At 38.8% G+C, this 24,915-nt stretch overlaps 1 protein-coding gene across 3 annotated transcripts in view; it reads right to left on the bottom strand.

Moving 5' to 3' along the window:
* ABCB1 (ATP binding cassette subfamily B member 1) overlaps positions 1 to 24,915 on the bottom strand; it is a 220,939-nt gene that overhangs the window by 32,956 nt on the left and 163,068 nt on the right. For all 3 annotated transcript variants that reach the window (XM_055272791.2, XM_055272792.2, XM_055272794.2), the window contains 12 exons: positions 20,808 to 20,979; positions 17,790 to 17,903; positions 17,531 to 17,641; positions 17,231 to 17,356; positions 16,910 to 17,113; positions 16,408 to 16,578; positions 12,915 to 13,076; positions 11,882 to 12,058; positions 11,187 to 11,333; positions 8,420 to 8,527; positions 6,337 to 6,414; positions 3,525 to 3,608 (listed from right to left, as the gene is read on the bottom strand). In XM_055272791.2, the coding sequence (XP_055128766.1) occupies positions 3,525 to 3,608; positions 6,337 to 6,414; positions 8,420 to 8,527; positions 11,187 to 11,333; positions 11,882 to 12,058; positions 12,915 to 13,076; positions 16,408 to 16,578; positions 16,910 to 17,113; positions 17,231 to 17,356; positions 17,531 to 17,641; positions 17,790 to 17,903; positions 20,808 to 20,979 (1,654 nt within the window). The remainder of the gene's footprint in view (positions 1 to 3,524; positions 3,609 to 6,336; positions 6,415 to 8,419; positions 8,528 to 11,186; positions 11,334 to 11,881; positions 12,059 to 12,914; positions 13,077 to 16,407; positions 16,579 to 16,909; positions 17,114 to 17,230; positions 17,357 to 17,530; positions 17,642 to 17,789; positions 17,904 to 20,807; positions 20,980 to 24,915) is intronic.

Below are 24,915 nucleotides of genomic sequence, written 5' to 3'. Positions count from 1 at the left end.
TTCTACTCAGAGCTCATTTCCCACTGCAGCTACTGACTTATGTGCTTGTGAGAGAAGCTCTTAGAATATCACCTAGAATCACTTCTAGGCGTCAGTTCATGGCAGAGGAATTACCTGGCTATTTAACCTTTCAGACATATAAATGTGCAGCTTTGGATAGTAGTGAAGGGCCACAGAAATAAATAAGATGGATCAAAGATGGCAAATTCTTTAATATACCAAAAAGAGTAACTAAGAAGTCTAAGACCTTAAACTGCAAGGAAATTTAACCCCTCGGCTTCATTTGATTTAGCACTTCAGGCATTACACTGATTACTATTCCTTTATTCTAAAGATTAACACTCACTGTCCTACATCTATTCCTACAGAGTAGGAGTCTATAGAAATATGAGGACTAAGATGAATGGAAGAGCACAAATTAGTAGCCAGAAAATTTTCATTGTAAAGACTAGGGTTGAGGGGAGGAACCAAAACCTGTCAGCCAAAAACAGGTCAGCTAGTGGTGTAAAGTAGATCCAACAGTCCTCTCTCAGCCAATCTGTGATAACAGCTACATTGAGCTTTCCTAGGTTGACAATGTTTGCCAACCTGCTCATTTCCTCTTCCCTGGTCCTTCCTTTTTAGCCACTGTTTTAAGTTCTGGAAAACAGTTTTGCTTGAGTGGCTCACATAAGGTGAGTGCAGCCATCTTGGCAGGGCCAAGTTCGAGGTGTCTTTGAGGAAACAAGTGAAAAGCAGAAGGTTGACCCCAGCAGGCAATTAGAGACAGTGAATATGGCAAAGGGCCTCACAAACAGCACTATGGAGGGAAAAAGTGACCACCCATTTTACAAATATAGGAACTCACTGTGGCCTAAGGCAGGTCATAACACCAAAGGAATTTGAGAGGCAGGAAGAAAAACTGCAATACAGAATGCCCTGAATACATCTGCTCTGGGTTCTGCTGCAAAAGACTGAGTTGCCTCCAGGATTGTGTCTTCCACGTCAAATGTGATGCGGGATATTTGTCCATCAAAGCACATGAGCCCATACCACAGGGTCTGTGTCATATTGTGCAATGTCACATTGCACTGGTTACTGTTCCTTTATTCCAAAGACTAATGCTCACTGTCCCACGTATATTCCTCCTACAGAGTAGGAGTCTATAGAGTTGTGAGGACCAAAATGAATGGAGAAGCATAGTAAAACTTATTTAGTAAACCAGTTATATAAAAGGTTTACTAAAGTTAGCAGTGCAAATTTCAGGCTTCTTGACATCTACACATGGATGTCTAATACAGACATCACAAACTTACCATGTCTCATACAGAACTCTCCATTCTCCCCCAAGCCTGCTTCTCCAACAGGCTTCTGAATTTCATTAAGATCAACTCCAGCTGGGCACGGCGGCTCACACCTGTAATCTCAACACTTTGGGAGGCTGAGGCAGGGAGGATCACTTGAGCCCAGGAGTTCAAGACCAGACTGGGCAGCATAGGGAGACCCTGTCTCTACAAAAAATTTAAAAATTAGCTGGACATGGTGGTGCACACCTGTGGTCCTAGCTACCAGGGAGGCTGAAAAGGGAGGATTGCTTGAGCCCATGAGTTCTAGGTTATAGTGAGCTATAATCATGCCACTGCAGTCTGGCCTGGGCTACAAAGAGAGACCCTGTCTCTTTAAAAAAAAAAAAAAAAAAACAACTCCATTTTTTTCCATTGTGCAGGTAAAAGAATTTGGAGTCATCTTTAAATTCCCTTTCTCTCATATCCATCATCTAATCCAACCAACACATTCTGTTGGCTGTACATCTAAAATATATCCAGAATTAATAATATCTTATAGCCTTTTGTATAACCACATTAGTCTAAAACACTATCATCTCCTCCTGGATTACTGCAACAGACTCCTTCTATGCTTGCCCCCTTCGGCCTATTCACACAGTTTCTATAGTGATCCTTTCAAAATTTCAGATAATGTCACTTCTGTGTTCAAAAGTCTACAGTGGTTTTCCATCTACTTCTGGATATAATGCTGTCCTTAACACACTTATGACTCTTCTTTTCACTCACTTTATTCCAGCCACTCTGTCTTCTTTCTTTTTTTTTTTTTTTTTTTTTTTTTTTTTTTTTTTGAGACATAGTCTTGCTCTGTCACCCAGGCTGGAGTGCAGTGGTGCAATCTCAGCTCACAACCTCCACCTCCTGAGTTCAAGTAATTCTCGTGCCTCAGCCTCCCGAGTAGCTGGGATTACAGGCGTGCACCTGTAATTACATTCTATACAACTTGATTTAAACCTTGATTTTTATTGTTTTGTTTGCTTTAAGCAAAGAAGTTTGTATTAAAACAACAATTACAAAGAGGAGCTGGTACCATTCCTTCTGAAACTATTCCAAACAATAGAAAAAGAGGGACTCCTAAGGTTTCTATTTCAATGTTATAACTCTATGTGTTTCCTCATTTATAGCTTAATTTATTCTTAAAGAAGCCCCATATATTAGATAGAAGAAATGTTAGCATACTACTATCTTACAGAAAGATTTAAAGATAAAGATGGATAAGGTTCAAGAGGGGAAAAGATACACCAGAGATCACATGAATTTTTTCAAATTCTACATCATTTTGTGGACTTTTGCCATAAACAGTTGTAGAAGAAATTGTCACTTCAGCCAAAAATCAAAACCTGCTGGTTCAATAGTATCTAGTTATATCAAGAGATTCATACAGTAGCAAAATTTAATTTATTAAAATTATTAAGGCCGGGCGCGGTGGCTCACGCTTGTAATCCCAGCACTTTGGGAGGCCGAGGCGGGCGGATCACGAAGTCAGGAGATTGAGACCACGGTGAAACCCCATCTCTACTAAAAATACAAAAAATTAGCCGGGCGTGGTGGCAGGCGCCTGTAGTCCTAGCTACTTGGAGAGGCTGAGGCAGGAGAATGGCGTGAACCCGGGAGGCGGAGCTTGCAGTGAGTCGAGATTGCACCACTGCACTCCAGCCTGGGCGACAGAGCAAGACTCCGTCTCAAAAAAAATAAATAAATAAAATAAATAAAATTATTAAAGTTTAAAGTTATTAAAGATAAAGACTAAAGTTATTCTATCCTTGCCTTAATTTTTTAATGTACTTTTCATTTCTTTCAACCTATATTTTAGAGGATTGTCTTCCCTCCCTTCTGTAACCACAGTGACCCTAAACTTTCTTACAGCAATTAAATACATCCTTTCTTCAGTAGCAATTACTGTTTTATGTTGATTGAGCACTTTATACTCCCTTTTTTAAATAACTATTCTACATGCATCTTGTTAATAGTGTGAATAACAGCAATAGCAAAAGGTTTATAAGTTATCTACATGCTCTACAGTATATAATGTTTAAATAGTTAACATGTTGCTGCAAAAAGCATATGATATGTTCGTAGGTTAGATATTTATTCAACATTTTCTTAATGATGATAACTAACACCTGTAAGGAGAAAATTAGTTTCATGCTGGGGTCCAAAATGGCCAATTAAGACAAACACCAGTAGAAAGGAGGCACGTACCCCTTTGACTTGAGCAGCATCATTGGCGAGCCTGGTAGTCAATGCTCCAGTGGTGTTTTTAGGGTCATCAAACCAGCTCACATCCTGTGGCACAGAAAATGATTTTATTACCTTAATGCTCTGTTTATGAGACTCTCAGCTCCAAGAGGGCAGCGACAGGGTCAGTTTTGTTTATACTTATATCCCCTGCATTTAGTACTCAGGATATGACATTCAATACACAAGAAAGAAACAATATAAAAACACATAAATAGATCATTTCATTTGTCAAAAAAATTTCTGAGTGCCTCCTTTGTCCTACGCATGATTTCTAAGTGTTGGACCTGTACGAACAAAAGAGACAAAGTAGCTGCTTTCACGAAGCTTAGATTCTAGAGATGGAAGGTACAAATAAAAGGAAAATTGAGCAGAGTAAGAAGAATAGAAAAGTGAGGGGAGGTGCTATTTTAGACTGGGGAGGGGAAACAGAAGGCCTGTCTAAGGGGACATCTGAACAGAGGCTTGAATGAAGGAAAGGATGAGAATACCTCAGGGAAAGCAGAAACAGCATGTGCAAAGACCCTGAGGCAAAGGCATACCTGATCTGTTCATACACCAGCAAGAAAGCCTTAAAGGCTGCCAGCAGCCTAAAAAGAACCTTTGTGTGAATTTGTAAAAGCCGCCCCCTTCCTCTGGACAGATTTGTGTTCTGATTTGGCTCCTCTGATCCTCCCCTCCCCTACCCTTGGGCAGTGAGCCACTGTGTATGGAGTAGATGGTGTGTTGGAAAAAGGCGGTTATAGGAGATGAGATTTGAGAGAGAGTGGGGGCCACATAGTGTATGGTCTTATAGGCAACTGTCAAGATTCCAGACCTTACCCTGTGAGCTACAGGAAGCCTTCAGCAGGTTTGGGCAGTGGGATATGATTTGATTTCTATTTTAGAAAAATGACTGTGGCTGTGGCTGTTTTAAAGTGAACCTACAGGATTGGGATAAAAATGGAGGCAGGGAGATCAGTTAGGAAGCTTTTGCAATGTTAACAGAAAGAGAAGAGTCAAAGATGGCTTCAAGGTTTTTAGCCCAAACAACTGGTAGAACGGAGCTGTCGCTTACTGATATGCGGGAAGAGTGGGTAAGGAATAAGGCTGGTGGGGAGGGGAAGAGTCAAAAGCTCAATTTTGGAAATGTTAAACAGTGAAACTCTTATTAGACATCCAATAGAGAGGTTGAATAAGCAGTTGGATAAATGTAGTTCAGGGCAGTATAAATGATTTGAGTCAAAAACAAATCAACAAAAGTAATCCAGATTAAAATATAACATTCACCGTAAAATAAGATTTTCTTTGTAAAACCATTTATATTTTTAAATGCACAGATACTAACATGATTGTGATTTGAAGTATGAATTTATGTGTTTTACAAATAACTGTGGTCCCTGAGAAGTTATCTAAACTGGTTACTTACATTAAAGAAGTATCTATCATTTTTCCCAAAAATATTTAAGAAAAAAGTAGTACTATAATTTATTATAGTATGTGTCAACTTGCTTTTCAATATTCTTAAGTGGTTAAAAGTGTCTCCGCACAGGAATGTAACTTCCTTGAACACAGGGACCATTCAGGTTTGAATGCCTTACAATACTAAGTACTAGACCTTGTAAGCAGAAAGCACTTAATGAATGCTTGCCCTACTTAACAATTTATGGAGGAGGCATTCCACAAACCATCAGCTCAGCTGCCAAAGTATAATGGACGTAGCAGTTGGCCTGGAGGCTGGTTGGGTAATGGGAAATTTGGCCCGGGAGCAAGGTCAGTGTAGACCTAAGTGGAATCTGAGTTATAAATACAGTTTGACCTGAGAGTCCAAGGACAGGGTTTCCCATCAAACTGTGCTCTCTCACTCAGATTCAGTCCTGGCTCTGTCAGTGACTAGCTAGCAATTCCCATAAATACATTTTCTTTTTAAATGGTGATGGGTGGAATGGGGAAGAATTGAGCAACCAGAGACAGCTGGTGTGAATGTGAATGCCCTCTAGAAAGCCTAACACACCAAACTGATGCCTCTTAGCCAGGGTTTGAGTACCCCTGGCACATCTGGGGCAGACTTCTAAAGCATCATTTTACTCAATGGCAAGTGATTAGTTATTTTTAAAATGGAAAGTTATTAGGTCACATACAAAATTTTCATGATTGTTAAAGGAAATTTCCCCTTTGAATCAGGCTGCTCTGAGTTACATTCCTCTAATTTCCTTCCCCATTTCCCCAGGAAAACATTCACATGTGTCAATGGTTAGGGTTTTGAAGCTGCAAAATGTGAGAAGCATTCCATTAAACCCATTATCAGCCAGTAACACTGCAGCTTGAACTAGTATTTCAGACTAGCCTCAGAAAAGAAAATGGGCAGTGAGGAATAGGCCACAGGGATGAGTTCTGATTTGAGGAAAGGAGTACAGAGGGCATCTCTTGGTGGAGAGAAACACTCGTGCCCTGGGTTTGCCAGGAGAAAGAAGGAAAGAGAGGAAAGGGATGAGGGGTATCAAAGATGCCTTCTGCCTGCACTGCCCACCACTGCTGAGACACAGGCTGGAGGTGAATCCACTCTGGAGGCTCTGTCTCAAACTGGTCCAGTTCCTTGTGCCCACCCAGACCAGACAGACAGTAGAGCCTTGCCTGTGCCTAGGGAGTGGTTCAGCCGAATCTCTGGTGTGAGACTGAGGGACAACGAATATAGGAGCTAGGCCTGGGAAACACGACAGAGCTCCTACTGTCTGAATCCAAGGGGCACACATGGGGAGTTCTACACATCCCAGGGCACAGCCCTCCATAGACATACCTGTCTGAGCATGGATCGGAAAACCATGTATCGGAGCCGCTTGGTGAGGATCTCTCCAGCTTTGCCAAATGTGAAACCCTGTGGGCAAGAACATGCCTTGTCAGGGACCCAGACACCAGTTAAATAAAAGGAGGGAGAATTGATGTCTTTGCTAAAGCAGGAGATTAGACAAAGTCAGAAAGCCTGATTTCAAGGGCTTGCTATGTTTCTGTGACTGTGTGCCATGGCACAAGGCTGTACGGGTGGTGTAGACAGAAAAGCCCACTTTACAGAAGAAACTGAGGTTTAGAGAGCCTGATAAGATCCATAGGCCACAGTTATAAGGTCACAGAGTTGGAATCTTAATCCAGATCTATGAGAATCCTAACCAGAATGGGAATCCAGAGCCTGAGCTTTTAATTACCCACTGGACTCCCTCCCCATGTTACTAAGATGAGGAGTTGGGTGGTCTAACATCTTTAGGCGTTTTGCTATCTCTAGACTTCTAAGGTCCTATAACTCATAGACTTTGTTCTCACCTGTTTTCTAGGCAAGCTAGGTTCCAGTCCCCCAAAACACCATGATGTTATGAAGGTAGTCCTCTAACTTCTTTTGCTTCACCAATTCAAATTGTCAACATTTAAGGGACCAGCTCAAAGCCTACCTCACTCCAACTTTCTTAACTAAATTTACATTGAGCAATCTTTACCTCCTCCAAACACCTGTGGTATGAATAGTTGGTATGGAAATCCTGTAAGTAGTTAGTGTCACATTTATTCTAGCAAGGTCAAATTAACCAGTGAGACTGTAAGTACTTAGTAAAGAAAGAATTCAGTCTGTTTTTTCTTTTGCACCTCTTATAATGTCCAGAACAATATTCTATTTTTTAAAAATGTAATACACGCTTACATGTTAAATAAAGAGATCTATTCACAGTTTTATCTTTAAAAATTACAGGCGGCTAATCGTTCAATTAATAAGTGATTACCTACTACTGCCTCATGCAGGCCTGAGCACTTGGTCACATGATCCTTTTAATCATCAAGAGGCAGGTACCAGTATCCCTAGTTTACAGCTAAGGAAACAGACGCTTAGACAGTTTACTTATGTGCCCAAGGACACAAAATCAGAAACAGGTACAAGGAGCACTTGAACCAAAACCAATACTGTCTTGCCATACCAAACAGTATTTATTTATTTATTTACAGACAGGGACTCACTCTATTGCCCAGGCTGGAGTGCAGTGGCACGATCATGGCTCACAGCAACCTCCTCCTCCTGGCCTCTTGGGTTCCTGAGACATTTCCTGCTTCAGCCTCCTGAGTAGCTGAGACTACAGGTGTGCACCACCATGCCCTGTTAATTTTTGTATTTTTAGCAGAGACAGAGTTCCGCCATGTTGGCCAGTCTGGTCTCAAACTCCTGATCTCAGGTGATCCACTCACCTCGGCCTCCCAAAGTGCTGGGATTATAAGCATAAGCCACCACACCTGGCCCTCATACTAAACTTTTAGAGTACTTAATTCATTGCCATTTCATTTCAGCCAAATGATTTGCAAGCTGTAAAAATCTGACTCTTTACAAATGTTTCCTACATTTTTTGTTGGAGGATTGACATTCTTCCATCACTGAAATGATTCTTTCTCCTTGAACAAAAGTTGAATGATAAACTTTTCAAACTCTTTTTAAACCCACGTGACCCACTTATGGGGTTTTGTTTGTTTTTTGTTGCTTTCAGAACATGGGAAGACATTCCTTTGAGTATTACATTTACTGGCAATACTTATATCCAAACTTATATCCAGGGCTCCCCCACACCCCATTTTTAAGTCCCTGCCTTTCACCTCCAATCATCATATTAGGCCAAACACTCTGTTCCCTCTGGTTTCATTGTGGGACATAAGGGTGGAGAGGAGAAGGTAAGCAAGGGAGCCAGAGGAGGCAAACATCTTTTTTCACTATGTCGGAAAAACTTGGCTGTTAGTAGCCATGTTAATAAAGAAGTTCTACTAAAAGGCCAATTACACTGATGTTTATAAATCCCCCCCCAGTTGAATAATGATGCATTTCTCAAAATGAATATAGTGAAAATGGAACCACTTACCTGAAGGAAAAATGTAATAAAAGAAATAATTCCAAGGACTAGAAACAATAGTGAAAACAAGTTACTATTCTGTCGTTTTGTTTCAGGATCATCATTTCTTGTAAAAACCTGTGAGAAAACATTTAAAGGATTTTTAGTTCAATCAGTGAAGAACCCATCCTGGACCTGACCCATTTCCCATCTGGCCCAGTACTCAGGGGTCAGGAGAGCCTTAGTACACTGGAAATCGGGGTTGGCTTTCCTATTGCCAGCCTTGAAGATGTCTGCATTCTGCCTTCTGTGGAGGCCAAGGATAGGTCTATCATTCATAAATTGATCCAATATTTTTTCTGTTCAGATTCCCTCTTGGAGTTATGAGTGCCACCTCAACTGTGTAAAGTTGAAATCAGAACAAATACTCTCCTCTTCCCTTGGTGGGGAACTACATTTATGGCAGGTCATTGCTTTACTCTTTGGACATTTCAAACTGTCCCAAGGTGTCTGGGGAAAACCTGATGTGGTTTTTTGGTGAACCACAGAGTGGTGGTCATTCACTCAGCCCAGGCCTTTCAAAAAGAAAGGAATTTCCTTGAGCCTGCCTTCTTGGTAGGATGGCCATTTAAGAGAGCCAGTTGGAAACTACAGCTACCTGACCTAGCACCATACATGAAATTCTTTCCAGAGATAGTTATAAGGGCTAATAGGATGTTTTGGACTCAAGGAACACAGAGAATAACCATTCCTCGGGAAAGAAAACACGTATCTCCCTTCACAGTGGGCCAAAATCAGTCATGTAAGATAGTCACATTCCTAGTCCAGGACAGACAACTTTATCCTTCATAAAAAAAACAAACAACAAAAAGGATTTTTGAAGAGATTAAATAATTTTTTTGACTAGTCAGTCCAACAAAAATCATAACAATTACCAAATTCTTACTCTATGCCAGGCATTATTCTAAGCAAATTCATATATACTATTCCTCTAATCCTGGCAACCATCTCCAGAAGTATGATTTATTATCATCAGGGTTTTACACAGATAGAAACTGAAGTACAGCGAAGGTAATTAATTTGCTCAAGTTAACACAGCCAGCAAGGGATGACTCAAGGATATAAATCCAAGCAATCCGATGCAGAGCCCACTATCTTCAATGAGGCAGATATCTGGTTGCCTACTCAATATCTAAGAGGTAATATCCCAACCTGGGTCACTTACCTCCAGACTTATTGTTATACGAAGAATGAGAAAAGTATAAAATCATAAGTTGGGGTTTTGTTACAACCAAACCCATTCCTAACTTAACCATTTCCTTTTTTTTTTCTCTGATGACACCACAGTCTACCCCCGCCAACCCCCAAAACCTGCAAGACACATGTTAGTGTAAGGATCAGCAAACTATGGGCCACTGGCCAAATGTTTATATAAAGTTTTAATGCAACACAGTCATCTTCATTCATTTCCACATTGCCCTTGTGTACTACTAGGTCAGAGTTGAGTATCTGCAACAGCAATCATGTGGCATGCAAAGCCTAAAATATTTACCACCTTACTGTTAATAGAAAAAGTTTGCTGACTCCTGCCCTGGACCATATACTCTACAAAATCAGACATTTGATCACATTCTCAGAATTTTTTTCAACAACTAGAAAAATATCTGGCACAGAGCAGATGCAAAAAATAATTCTAGAGGCCAGGCATGGCAGCTCATGCCAGTAATCCAGCACTTTGGGAGGCCGAGGCAGGTGGATCACTTGAGGTTAGGAGTTTGAGACCAGCCTGGCCAACATGGTGAAGCCCTATCTCTACTAAAAATACAAAAATTAGCCAGGCATGGTGGTGCAGCCCTATAATCCCAGCTACACAGGAGGCTGAGGCAGGAGAATCGCTTGAACCCAGGAGGCAGAGGCTGCAGTGAGCCGAGTTCTCACCACTGCACTCTAGCCTGGGTGAGAGTGAGCAAGACTCAAAAAATAATAATTCTTGAATAAATATATTTAATATTAAGCATGAATGTCATTAAACATGAATTCATGAATGAATATATTAAACTGAAATAAGCTAACCAGGCATGAGTAGACCTGAATAGTCATATATATTTTGTAGAATCAAAAGTCAGTGTTTAGCTTATACTTCTTGTGGTGATCAATCTCTTTCTCCACAATGTCTTCAGCAGTTACGGCAAGGGTGTCCTCAGCTTGATGTTTTGACATATGTCACTAACCAGAGACTATTCCTTTCAGATTGTAACTTTATTGTTGAAAATGCCACCATTAAGATGAGGTGTAACTAACATATGTCAACCTCGATCTTTAGGAAGCTGTTCCTATTTGTTTTAATCTTAGCAAGTGGGATGAAAATTACTTCTTACAAAAGTAGCATGCTAGGCTTACTCATGTCCTGGAAAGTATGTATGTTAGAGAACAGTGCATTCTCAAGCCAGCCTGACAAACATTTGAGGAACTCTCTTTGCACATTGGTGAAATGAGAGTTCACAAGGTTTGTTCAGAGCCAAATGTTGGCAGGTATGAGAAAGTCATCTCATCACTTTCATTGACTACTTCAGGAAGCTGGTCTTTAGTTGCCCAGGTTAGAAACCAACTGTGATGACAAAGGAAGGTTTACAAAGTTAGCTTTCCTATCACAAACCAGACTTCTATTCTTGCGTCTTCAAGCCAATTAGTTTCATATGGAGATACATGGATTTTGTTGCTTTTGTATCCCAGTTCAAACACAAGCAGTTTATTCATTCATTCACAAGTAAATCACACAAATGGGCATCACACTTACCCCTATAATCTTTGAAAATATTACTGCAAATGCTGGTTGCAGACCTCCATTTATAATGGCACAAAATACACCAACAACAAAATAAGGCCATTCAGTTAAATTTAGCTTCATAATCCTCCAAAAGGAAACTGGAGGTATACTTTCATCCTAGAAAACACAAATTATTACAACAGGCTAGTTAAAAACTTTTATAATGTACAATTCTTGCATATGCACAAAATTTGTAAAGGAATATATCCTATCCTTATTCCTTATCAATGAATAAGTGATGACAATTTTGCTTTAAAAAATGTCATAGTGATTATTATTTAGCTTCAAAAAAATGCTGAAAAATTTTGCTACAATACTCCTTTATTTTTTAAAAAATAAATGATGTTTCCACAAATACTTAACTTTTATTTGGTACTCAGAACCTGACAAGAGTATTTATAAGCAGGAGTAAACAGAATAGAAATTTTGATATTTGAAGACCCGCTATAGTCTCTTTACACTATAAATTTTAATTCTAAAAATTCTGCTGTGTAAATTAACACTCTTAAATTCTAACCTGATTCTAAAATGTTGACATTCTGGGGGATAGGACAGGAAGATTCTGGATAACCTTTCTTGTTCCCACTCCTACTGTAGCCCTAGCCCACCAAACTAGGGAACCAGAGTTGGTGAGATGAAAACAAACTCTGCATCTCCCTTCATACCAGAGCCTCTTTGGTACTAAGCTTTCTGTCTTGGGCTTGTGATCCACGGACACTCCTACGAGTTGATCTTTTTCTTATTAGACTGGATCCTGAATCATTTGAAGACATTTCCAAGGCATCAATTTCACTTTTGGATTCATCAGCTGCATTTTCTAATTCAACTTCATTTCCTGCTGTCTAAAATAAATAAATATGCAAAAGCTCATTAGGCTGTGTTAACCAATGAAAGCTAATCACTGAATGTCAGCTATCAAGGAAAATAGTAATTTGTTTATTAACTGCAGAAAAAGATAAAGCTAATCTGCTGTGTTGTTTTGTGTGTGTGTGTGTGTCTGTGTGTGTGTGTGATATTTGAAAACGAAAACCACCAAAGAAGAATTCCCACTGCATATACTGAAATAACCTGGCATTCATTCCATGTATCTTATCTTCTCACGCCATTTTTTGTGGGCATTTTGACTCAATCAAGTTTACTCTGGATCAGTGCTGTCAACAGAAATATAGTGCAAGCCATACTGTGAGCCATGTTATTTTAAATTTTCTAGAAGCCATGTTAACAAATGTAAAAAGAAAGAAGTGAAATTAATTTTAATTATATATTTTATTTCACCTAATATATCCAATATATTATTGATATCCCATGATATCATTTCAACATGTAATCAATATAAAAATTGAGATATTTTGCATTTTTTGTACTAAGTCTTCAGAACAAGATGTGCACACTCTACTTAAAACATTCCAATTCAGATTCACTACTGTTTAAATGCTCTACAGGCACATGTGGCTACTGACTACTATAACGGATAACTCACCTTGAAACCTTTTAATTTTTTTATCTGTTTATCCTTCTTTATTTTCCCCTCTTTCAAGAGAGAAAAAAAATCTTAAACACTGGTCTCATCCTGAATCCCCCAGGTGTTGTTTCCTACTTTTTAAGATAATCAAATCAAATAATATTTATTTTTAGCATTAAATGCAAAATCAGTTTATCACTGAGATGATTTAGGAAAATTCTAAAGTTAAACTATACCTGCATTGTAACAAGTTTGAAGTAAATGCCTTTCTCTTTCATGAGTTCATCATGATTTCCTTTCTCCACAATGACTCCATCATCGAAACCAGCGATGACGTCAGCATTACGAACTGTAGACAAACGATGAGCTATCACAATGGTGGTCCGACCTTTTCTGGCCTAAAAAGAGAGAAATTTGGTTTTTGAATACATTGACAATTACATGAAGAAACTTAACCATTCAACATATATTTACTGAACCAATGCTGTGGGCATTGTAAAACCATCAAATCTATATAAGATAGCCTCTGACTTTAATAAATGTATAGACAATTGATAATAGTTAAAAATGATGTTTCCTTGTAATAAATACAAACACAAATATAACAGTCACATATTAATATTATGTAAGCCCCCAAATATTTTATTAAACCTAAATTTGCAATAATAATCAGCGGCTTGGGCCAGGCGTGGTGGCTCACGCCTATAGTCCCAGCGCTTTGGGAGGCTGAGGCAGGCGGATCATGAGGTCAGGAGATCGAGACCATCCTGGCTAACACGGTGAAACCCCGTCTCTACTAAAAATACAAAAAAATTAGCTGGGCATGGTGGCGGGCGCCTGTAGTCCCAGCTACTTGGGAGGTGGAGCTTGCAGTGAGCCAAGATCACACCACTGCACTCCAGCCTGGGTGACAGAGCGAGACTCCATCTCAAAAAAAAATAAATAATAATCAGGGGCTTGTACAAACCAACAAATTCCTACAGTCCAGGCGTTGGCCAATCAAAACAAACATAGGCCATTGTGCTGTACTGTTACACACCAGCTAGGAATCAGCCCTAGGAATCATAATATCCTATCCTGCATGACCCCCTGGATGAACAAGACAGACAATAAATGTGAGGCAGCAAAGTCCAGACCTCAGTGTCACACTGACCTGAAATAAATTTATGAATTCATTTCATCCAATAAAATATTTTATCCAAGGAGCCTGTGTGAGACTCAATTAATTCATATGTAAAATGGGGATAATAATAGTATTTACTTCTTAGAGTAGTTGTGATAACTAAATAAAATAATGCACATAAAGTACTCAACACTGTGCCTTATCCATAGTTAGTGCTTAATAAGTGATACTTATTCCTAGGTAGAAGAATTATGGAAAAGTCAAAGAGTCATGTAAGTCTTTTTTATTTTCACAAAGGAACAGAGCCAGATATCCAGGCCTTGTCTGAGACTTCTCTAACCTTTGTAACTTTCCCAATGCTCATAATTTTTGTTACTCTATATTTCTCTCCAGTAACTAGCAATACAATTCTCAAAACCAACACACAACATTTTCAGGATCACTAGGATAAGTAGAAGTGGAAAACTTCAAAAAAAAAAAAAAAATACACAAGAGAAAAATTAGGTTTAGAAACTAGAAAATACAGAAGAAAATAGATCTATTCTTTGTATCTTTTTAAGAAAAAGGGGGTATGGGGAATTTCCCCTCAAATTTTACACCCTAAAGTATTTTAAAATATAACCTTTTAAAATTGTTTTTATTTATAATTTAATACATAGTTTCACTATAGATTAATAAGGAAACACAGATAAGCAAACCAATAAGCAGTGCCTCACACCTGTAATTCCAGCACTTTGGGAGGCTGAGGCATGAGGATTGCTTGAGCCCAGGAGTCCTAGACCAGTCGGGGCGAGATAGTGAGACCTCATCTCTACAAAATATATAAAAAAATAGCTGGGGGCTAGGCATGGTAGCTCACGCGTGTAATCCCAGCCCTTTGGGGGGCCGAGGAAGGTGGATCACCTCATGTCAGGAGTTCAAGACCAGCGTGGGCCACATGACGAAACCCTGTCTTTACTAAAAATACAAAAATTAGCCGGGTGTGGTGGTGCATGCCTGTAATCCCAGCTACTCAGGAGGCTGAGGCAGGAGGCAGAGGTTGCAGTGAGCCAAGATTGTCCCACTGCACTCCAGCCTGGGTGACAGAGCGAGACTCCATCTCAAAAAAAAAAAAGAAAGAAAGCTTGGCATGGTGGCACACACCTATGTTCCCAGCTACTCGTGAGGCTGAGGTGGACGGATCACTTGAGCCTGGGCAGCAGAGGTTGCAGTGGCTGTGATGGCACCACTGCACTTCAGTCTGGTGACAGAGTGAGAGAAGAAACAGGAAAAGAAAAGAAAAGACAGAAGAGGAGAGGAGAGGAAGAGAAGAAGAGAAGAGAAGAGAAGAGAAGAGAAGAGAAGAGAAGAGAAGAGAAGAGAAGAGAAAAGAGAAAAGAAAAGAAAAGGAAAAGAAAAGAAAAGAAAAGAAAAGAAAAGAAAAGAAAAGAAAAGAAAAGAAAAGGGAGGGGAGGTGAGGGAGGGAGGGAGGGGAGGGGAAGGGAGGGGAGGGGAGGGGAAAGGAGGGGAGGGGAGGGGAAGGGAAGGGGAGGGGAGGGGAAGGGAAGGGGAGGGGAGGGGAGGGGAGGGGAAGGGAAGGGAAGGGAAGGGAGAGGAAGAGAGGGAGGGATTGAGGGAGGGAGAGAAGGAAGGAAGGAAGGAAAGAAGGAAGGAAGGAAGGAAATGAAGAAAAAGAAAAACACAGAGGTGAAATCACAGATTAAGCAAAATGAGGGGAAAAATAGTAACCACAATCCCATCTGCCTCTATTTCGGTTCACAGAATGTTTAGTAAGCTGCTTTTTTTCTCTCTCAAAAATTTATGAAGCACATTGACAGGATGTTTAAGGAACATTCAAGTGTTGTTTTATTAGAGACAGGGAGAGTTGAAACAAATATGAGTTCATCTTTGAATTCTACTACTGTGACACCTCAACTTGGAACACCTTTGGTTATAAGGTCTCCATCTCCACATTCTCAGTCCTCACAGAATTATCCCCATTACTATCACGTGCTGGAGATCAAACGCACAGTGCCTGGCACAGGGCAAACACTCAAATGCTGTTTGGTGAATGAGTCATATGGGCTCCAGAATTGCAGGACAGTCAAACTCTGCTGACAGTCAATAACCTGTCATGGCTTAGGTAGGTTTTCAGCATCACAGGCTATCTGCCCCTCTCCTGGAAATAAGAGGTTTCTTATTTCAAGTGGCATTCAACACCTTGAAAATTATATATGGACCTTCAGGTTGTATTTTTCTCTTCTTGGCAATATTACAAACTCTCAAAACCTAAATAATAGGGTTATCCACATAATCAAGTTTTGAAGATCACAATGAAGATGAATTTTCACTTGTGTCTATATTTCTATTTTTTAATTTAAAAGATGAGCAAGTGTCTTTAAATGAAAATGTATTCATCATCACTTAAAATAAGATCAGAGAAATGAATACAATTGAACAATAAAACAAACAAATAGAAAAAGATTTTTTGGTTTTATTTTAATAGCTGAAGGAATCACCTAGAAGCTATCAGAAATTTCCTTTTCTAAGACCAATATTAACAAGAATTAATAGTAGAATGTTCTTATGCTTATAAATCAGGTTGGTTTGAACTAAGCCTCACTGACCTTATCCAGAGCCACCTGAACCACTGCTTCACTTTCTGTGTCCAAGGCTGACGTGGCCTCGTCCAGCAGGAGGATCTTGGGGTTGCGAACCAGGGCACGTGCAATGGCGATCCTCTGCTTCTGCCCACCACTCAGCTGGGCCCCTCTCTCTCCAACCAGGGTGTCAAATTTCTACCACAGAAAACCCAGAATGATTTAGCATAAGGACAAGCTATCTCAGCTCATGTTTTAAATCGGTAAGGAATCCCATACACAGCCCAAGTCTCACAAGTAATACAGGTCCAGTTCTTTAAATCTTATTTAGCACAATAACCAACCTCAGTTTTTAAAAATGTGTCTACGACCAGTTGATACTGCTAGAGCTTTCAAATCTGAAGTAATCTTATTTTCCCTTCTTAGGATTTCTCTTCCTCCGATTTACAGTAGTTTCCTAACTTCCTACGTAGTAGGCCTGCATTTTATTTTTGCACCTCTAGAAAGGCAAAGGGCAAGGACAACTTACATGAGGCAGTTTCATGATAAAGTCATAGGCATTGGCTTCCTTGACAGCTTTCTCAATCTCATCCATGGTGACATTTTCACGGCCATAGCGAATGTTTTCAGCTATCGTGGTGGCAAACAATACAGGTTCCTGACTCACCACACCGATGATCTCCCGGAGAAACCTTACGTTTATGGTCCTAATATCCTGTCCATCAACACTGACCTGGAATAAAATGTAAGTGTGACTTTCATACATTTGTAATTGAAAGGGCAACATCAGAAAGATGTGCAATGTGACTGCTGATTGCTGCAGGGTCTAACTCAGCATGGGTCATCTCACCATCCCCTCTGTGGGGTCATAGAGCCTCTGCATCAGCTGGACCGTTGTGCTCTTCCCACAACCACTGTTTCCAACCAGGGCCACCGTCTGCCCACTCTGCACCTTCAGGTTGAGGCCCTTCAAGATCTACCAGGACAAGTGAGAAAAAAACTTCAAGGCAATACACAGACACAGGGTATAGGAACTAACCATTCAATACTAGGTTTAAATATACATGCACTTTTTTATAATCTCTACAAGAAAACATCAGAAACCCTTCATTCAATAGATTAATTGTTGATGAATCATTTATCACTGTACCTTAACTTCTTTTCGAGATGGGTAACTGAAGTGAACATTTCTGAATTCCAAATTTCCCTTAATATTATCTGGTTTGTGCCCACTGTTCGAATAGCTGTCAATACTTGGCTTCTAAACAGAATCAAATTTTAAGAGATTACTAGGTTACAATAACTACTTTTAGTGATATTTTGTGAAGAGCTGGATAAAGTGACAAAGAAATTGACTCTTAACTGGACAATCTTTTAGATAGATGGATAAATGGCCAACTCAGACTTACATTATCAATTATCTTGAAGATTTCATAAGCTGCTCCTCTTGCATTTGCAAATGCTTCAATGCTTGGAGATGCCTGTCCAACACTAAAAGCCCCAATTAATACAGAAAAGAATACCTGAGGAATGTGAAGAAAAACCATCAGGCTACTTAGTGATAGCAATTTTTTTTCACACTTCTTCTATCTTTTTCTAACATAGATAATTAAAATTTAAAATGGCAAGGCAACATATAAATACTAGGTGTTAAAAATATTTTAAAAGTTTGTAACTAACAGTACATTTAATTCCTTTTTTCATTTTTTTTCTTTTTTAAGAGACAGGGTCTCATTCTGTCACCCAGGATGGAGTGCAGTGGTACAATCTTAGCTCGTCATAACCTCTACCTCCTGGGCTCAAGCAATCTTCCTGCCTCAGTCTCCCAAGTAGCTAGGACTACAAGCATGCACCATCACACCTAATTTTTTTTATTTTTTCTAGAGACAGGGTCTCGCTACGTGTCCCAGGCTGGTCTCCTGGCCTCAAGCAATCCTCCTGCTTCAGCCTCCAAAAGTGCTGGGATCACAGGCATGGGCCACCACACCCAGTCAAGAGTAAATTTCAAATATGTCACCTCAAAAAGTGTCAAGTGAGGTGATGGATATGTGAATTAGCTTGATCTGATCACTCCACATTTTGTGTGTATGTGTGTATATACATAAACATCACATTGTACTCCATAAGTGTAATGCAATTATGATTTGTCAATTAAAAATAGCATAAAATTTTTTTAAAAAATTTTAAGACAAGGTCTTGCTTTGTTGCCCAGTCTGGACTGCAGTGGTGCAATCTTGGCTCACTGCAACTTCAACCTCTTGGGCTCAGACAACCCTCCCACCTCAGTCTCCGAAGTAGCTGGGACTACAGACAAGTGCCACCACATATGGCTAATGAAAAAAAAAATTACAGAGATGAGATCTCACTATGTTGCCCATATTAAAAATATTTTAGAAATTTAAATACTTTTCAATTTAGAATGCAGAATTAATCTTACTTGCTCAATAAAACAATGATTTAAATTTTATAGGGCTAGAATATTATAATAGGATATTTTTATATTTCTTCAATGTCTAATTTTTTTTATTTAGATCATCAGTAAGGTAAAGTGGAAATAAACACTAGCAGAGGAGTCAGAAGACCAAGTTCTGAATCCTAAATTAGTAATAACAAGTTATATGTTGTTAGGCCGTTCTCTTAGAATCTTTGGCTTCAATTTCTTCATTGGCAAAAACAGGCAAGATTCTATCTGTTCCCCCTACCCAGCAATCATAGAGATGTTGTATCATGATAAAACAGTGTATATGAACAATTTTTGTTAATTATAAAGCACACACACCTAAGGCATCGATCCTTTATCAGGTTGTCTTTTGTTGCCACAAGGCCGTGTTCTCGTTAGGCCTTTTGTTTTTTTGTTTCGTGCAAATCAGTTTCTTATTGGTAAAGACTTAACTGTGTTTCTCTTTGGGGTTGATGAGAATTAATGTCATTATTCATTTTTTCTAAATCACATGGAATTATAATGCTTAATAATTTACACAGAAGGAACTTTGCTAAGTGATTCTATATTCATTATCTCAATTAGTCCTCAAAACACACTGAAAGTTAGGGCTCATTCCTGTCATGTCATTTGGCAGAAGAGGTAGCAGAGGCTTGAAAAGTTCAGCTGGCTGCCCTAAATCATACAGCTAATAAGTGACACAGCTGCCATTTGAATCAAGTTGGTCCGATATCAAACCCCACACTCCCTATTTTCGATGCCTCCAGTTTGTGAGGTATATTCATGCCCAGTGAACACTGGATTTAAACTGCTTATCTCAATCACAGTTAAACAGAAAACATCTGTTACGACAACTAAGGATCACCCACAGCATCACTATCCTAAAAAAAAAAAACTTCATGGGAAAAGTCATTCCTCACTGGGTAATGTTGGATAAGGCAAATTTGAAAAAACAAAAGAAGTGATTATTGAATCCATATTACAAATCTGGCTCCTGAAAAAGGGAATTGTTTTAAGGGATTTTCCAAAATATCATCTCTCATTGCCTCAATCTATTTCTGCTTGACCTATGAAAAAAGAACTAAGTGATTCTTCTAACAGTGTATTTTATTAGATCCAGATAAGAATTGAGTTTGGTTTGCAAATTATTTCATTGTCTTTAAAATAAAAGAGGATAAAATTAAATGGCAAGACTTCTGTGCTTGCACAAAGGCCTATAATGCAGAAAACTTCCAAACAATCTTTTAGGAAGAGGAACAATTTATACTTCCATAATTTGTGAGGTGGATTAGCTGCCATTCGCAACAATTTGAAAAGAAGTCAAAACGTGTATTCTGCCATTTTTGTGAATAGTAAGTCAGAAAATAAAAGTGAAGTGTTTAGCATCAAGTTTGGCACAAATAATCTCAACAAATAAAAGTTCATGCTATTGAGATTGCTAATGTTAATATTATTTAGGCTACAGGATAAATTGTGCAAGATATCTGCAAAAACAAACAAATAAACAAACAAAAAACTGGTTGTCAGATGCATCTAATTCCCCCCCCCCACCTTTTTTTTTTTTTGAAACAGAGTCTCGCTCTGTCACCCAGGCTGCAGTGCAGTAGCGCAATCTGGGCTCACTGCAAGCTCCGCCTCCCGGGTTAACGCCATTCTCTTGCCTCAGCCTCCTGAGTAGCTGGGACCACAGGTGCCCGCCACCACACCCGGCTAATTTTTTGTATTTTTAGTAGAGATGGGGTTTCACCATGTTAGCCAGGATGGTCTCAATCTCCTGACCTCGTGATCCGCCCACTTCGGCCTCCCAAAGTGCTGGGATTACAGGTGTGAGCCACCACGCCTGGCCTTCCACTTTTTAACCTAGTAGTGCATGTGTCTGTAGTATTCAATAGTTGTTCAAAATATATTCTTCTAAAGTCAAGCCAACATTATTGGATTTCATTGGCATTTTATAATAATGGTTCATTTCTCAATATAAACCACTTACTGTGAGTACTTGTCCTATAGAATATTCCCCTGAGAGGACCAAGGTGGTCCCATACCAGAAGGCCAGAGCATAAGATGCATAGATCAGCAGGAAAGCAGCACCTATAGAAATATTGGCTGTAATAGCTTTCTTTATCCCAATTCTTTTAGCTTCTTCTAAATTTTTGTTGTACCTGGGAAAAAGAACAAAAATGATCACATATACTCATACATTGTATGAAAACATGTCAATATAGCATGATAGTTACAGAGTGGCTAGGATGTGCTCAGTCCTGTGAGATACATGCATTTTGTCCTGCTGCTCATACATTGACCCTATATAGTAGTACTGTTTTACTCCCTTTTTGCAGAAGAAGAAACTGAAATTTATAGAGATTAACTTATTTGTGGGGGAGTCTTCTAAAATTTCCTTCTCTGGCTTTAGCAATAGCAAAATAAGTGAAGCAATATTTAGCAAACTTCTAGAACTTACATTGTTTTGTACACAAGACAAAGTAAAAGCCATGGAAAAAACCTGTGCCTTTCCTTCAAAATCTGCATGCCTCTTTAATTAAGTAATAAAATGGAGAGATAATGTTAGAAAGTGCTAAAAAAAAAGGGGGGGATAGTCGTTTAAATCTCTGAACATTAAGGAAGTTTGGAGACAGTTTGCTCTCTGTCCTGCCTTCCTCTAGGACTGTCGGAATGACCAACTGAGAGGTTACATGTGTGAGAGCATTTTGAGAGTTCTGAATTTCCATGTAATACTTTTTACATTTAAATAAGCTGTACAATTTATCTTATTTCCATAGATATTTATTTAAAAAATCACTGACCTACAAAAATTATTTGGCTTACAGGTTTATAAAAGCACATCATTATTCATCAGAATTCCCTCTCTTCCTTCTCCTTCCTACATATTGACTATGTGTCCTTCCCTCTGTTAATGCTCCCAACACTTGTCATGCCATAGCTGCCTGCTGCTGAACTAACAGGCTCCGACCTGGTGGCTTGGGCCATCCAGGGCTTCTGGCTAATTCAAGGGCTGAGAAAAATTAAATTATTAGCATATGTATAGCCCTGAACCCATTCATAGCACAAAGGCCTACCCTACATTAACCAAACCTGGTGAGCACCCATTAATACTTCTTAGAGCAAATATAGGAAATTATACAAAAGGGGCAAAAATGAGCAAATGAAAAAAAATCGAAAAACAATGTTGGAGTCACTGACAGATTCTATTTCTGCAGTTCTAATGACTTAAAGTTATTCCCAACTGATAATTCAAATATTTTTTAAACCCTCAGAGAGTGGTCAATTTTTGACGGTAAAGCTAAAGGAGATGATGTCTATAACTCGACCTTCATTTGAAAGGAACAGAGAAGACTACTCTGTTTAAGAGGATAGCTGTGGAGATAAGCTAATGGAGCCCAGAGTTAAAGGAAAATAAGGAATTTTGCAAATATAGAACCAAGGTAAAAGGATTAGAGAAACAGGACAGATTGTCTTAAATCTGTCTGTATTTTCTTAATCGCATCTCCCTGCAGAACCTAGAGCATTGCCTTGGATAGAGGAAGAGCTAATAATTGTTGAAATTCATGAACTTTCTTCCATATAAAAGTCATACTTTAAGGTCTTTGATCCATAAATTCACAACAATATAAATATTATATACTATTATATTAATTTCCTTTGGAGAACTTGTTCCATTAGTATGTACAGCAGAGCTCAAGCACTGTCCAGATATGAACATGCATTGTTTCTTGCTTTCATGACTACTTTAACTAGGTACATTACAGAGTTACAAAAGCATGCCAAGTGAAATTTACATCACTACCGTGTTCGCTAAAGATGAAATTTAAACAGAACTTCATAGTGACAACATATCAACACATCATAGTTTCTACCCCCCTAAAATGTAAATCCTCAACTTGCCAGTTATCATCTGAACAGAAAAATAATTTTTGAGAAATAAAGTTTCAATGGTTTATATACACACACGCACACACACACAACACGCAGACACATACATATCTCTCACTTTATGAGTTGATCTAAGGTGAAAGCTACCACTGGGCATAACTTATGTAAGAATATATTTAAGGTAGTTTAATACATATGTACTATACTCTGTTATCTCCTTTATTTCAGTTCTCGCTTACCGAGACTAACGTAGAAACCAGTCTGATGTTGTCCTATGCAGCCAGAGGAAACATTTGCACAGAAGCACAAGGAAGAAAATCATTTAGACATCAGAAAGGAGAAATAAAGGAAAGAATGGGGTAAAGGGAAATGAGACATAAACAATACTCCTTTTCCATAAGCTCTTTGTTGTTTTTCGATAAAAATGCCATACAAAAAACCAGATATTAAAATCATCCATTCATCAAAAGCTTTAGTATAGAAATGGTCATGAAAGTAGGAATGACTAAAAGAGACTAAAGTTATATAACAAAACCATTGGTATGTAGGAAACATGACTCTTCTTAAATATTATGAAAATATTTATCAATAATACAAGTAACTAAGAGTAAGGAACAATTTTGGTTAAGCAAACGGAAATAAATATTAATAGATAAATATATTTTCAAGGCACATAAAAGAGAGAAAAACATTTTTAAGTGAAAAGGAACAAAACTACTCCTTACGATTGAATGGAATTTATTTTAACTTCTGGTTAAATTTCCATTCAAAGAGAGCCAGCTTCCCTCCTGCACTGCTAATTTGAAGAGAAAGCCAGATTAAGACCTCGATTACTTTATGCAGAAGCAGAGAAGGGAAGGAGAAGAACTGGAAAGAAAACTGATTATGTCTGGTCTAAGAATAGTCATCAATTCTACTTCCAAATTATATCCCAAATCTAGGTACCTGTCACCCCTCTCCTGCCTCAGCTCCAGATCAGAGAGGTGCTCTGGCCTGGACCACTCTGCCAGCCTCCCCACTGGTCTCCCTGCTTCCACCCTTTGACTTCTCACATCCATTCATGAGACCCATTACAGACAAAGAAACAATCTGAAAACATAATGTGGATAGTCATTCCACTTTTTAACACCATCAACCACTCCCCTGTGCCCTTAGAATACAATCCTAACTCTTCATCATGGCCTACCATCCCCACATTCTGGCCCCTGCCCACCCCAATCTCCCCTCACTCAACTGAGCTTCAGTCATGCAAGCCTTACATTTCCTAGAACATACTAAAGTCTTGGCCACCCCAGGAAATTTGGAAGACTCTTCTTCAAACCCATCCCATCTCTGTCCCCACCACGGCTTGCTTTTTCTCATCCCTCAGGTCTCAGCTGAGATGAAACCTCCTCAAAGAGGCCTGCCCCAACCACTGTATTTAAAGTTAACTTGACCATTCATCATCCTTACACTCTTTGATTCTTTCAGATCACATTTTTAAATCAATATTTTTATTTTTTTCTTTGACAATTCCTTATATTTCTTCCTCCCTTTCTCCATTCCTTCCATTTTTATCCATCTTACTATTTTGACTGAAGATCACACAACATCCTCTGTTTCTGATTCACAGCTGAAAACCTACAGCCCTAGCTTTGTTTAGACCTTTCTAAAATAAAAAAGAAAAGAAAAGGAAAACCTAGAACCTAGCACAGTGCCTGGCATGTTGTAGGTGCTGAATAAATTTGTCAAATAAATAAACTTTTAAGAAATGGCCAACTTGGGAAGGACATTAGGCCACCAGTTTGTAGTCTTACGTCAACTCTTGATCTCCAAGCAAAATTAATTTCAGTTCTCTGAAGGAGACTGTCCTTTCAAAGATACATTCCAGTAACTTATATTTTCTGAAGAAATTATTCCATATGTAAAATACTACTTAGAGCAAATATAGGAATCTCTGGATATAGCTTTGTAAGTCCATTTGTTTATTCTTATAATTAAAATCTGATCATTTTCTCTAGAAAAATATTTTCATATCTAACTAATTAAAGCACTCCATTAAATCTGAATTCCTTTAAACTTTCAGTGAACTAAAATTATCAGATTTATCTAAGTTATAAATGTTGGGCTTCACTCCCACAATGTCCATTTCCTCCTTCTCAGGTTTTATCCATCCATCATTATAGTTTTTGTTGCTAATAATGTCCTTAAAAATATTGTCAGTTCCT

Source organism: Symphalangus syndactylus, chromosome 3, assembly GCF_028878055.3.
Source record: "Symphalangus syndactylus isolate Jambi chromosome 3, NHGRI_mSymSyn1-v2.1_pri, whole genome shotgun sequence".
Classification (NCBI taxonomy): domain Eukaryota; kingdom Metazoa; phylum Chordata; class Mammalia; order Primates; family Hylobatidae; genus Symphalangus; species Symphalangus syndactylus.
This window is presented reverse-complemented; position numbering and strand designations above follow the sequence as displayed.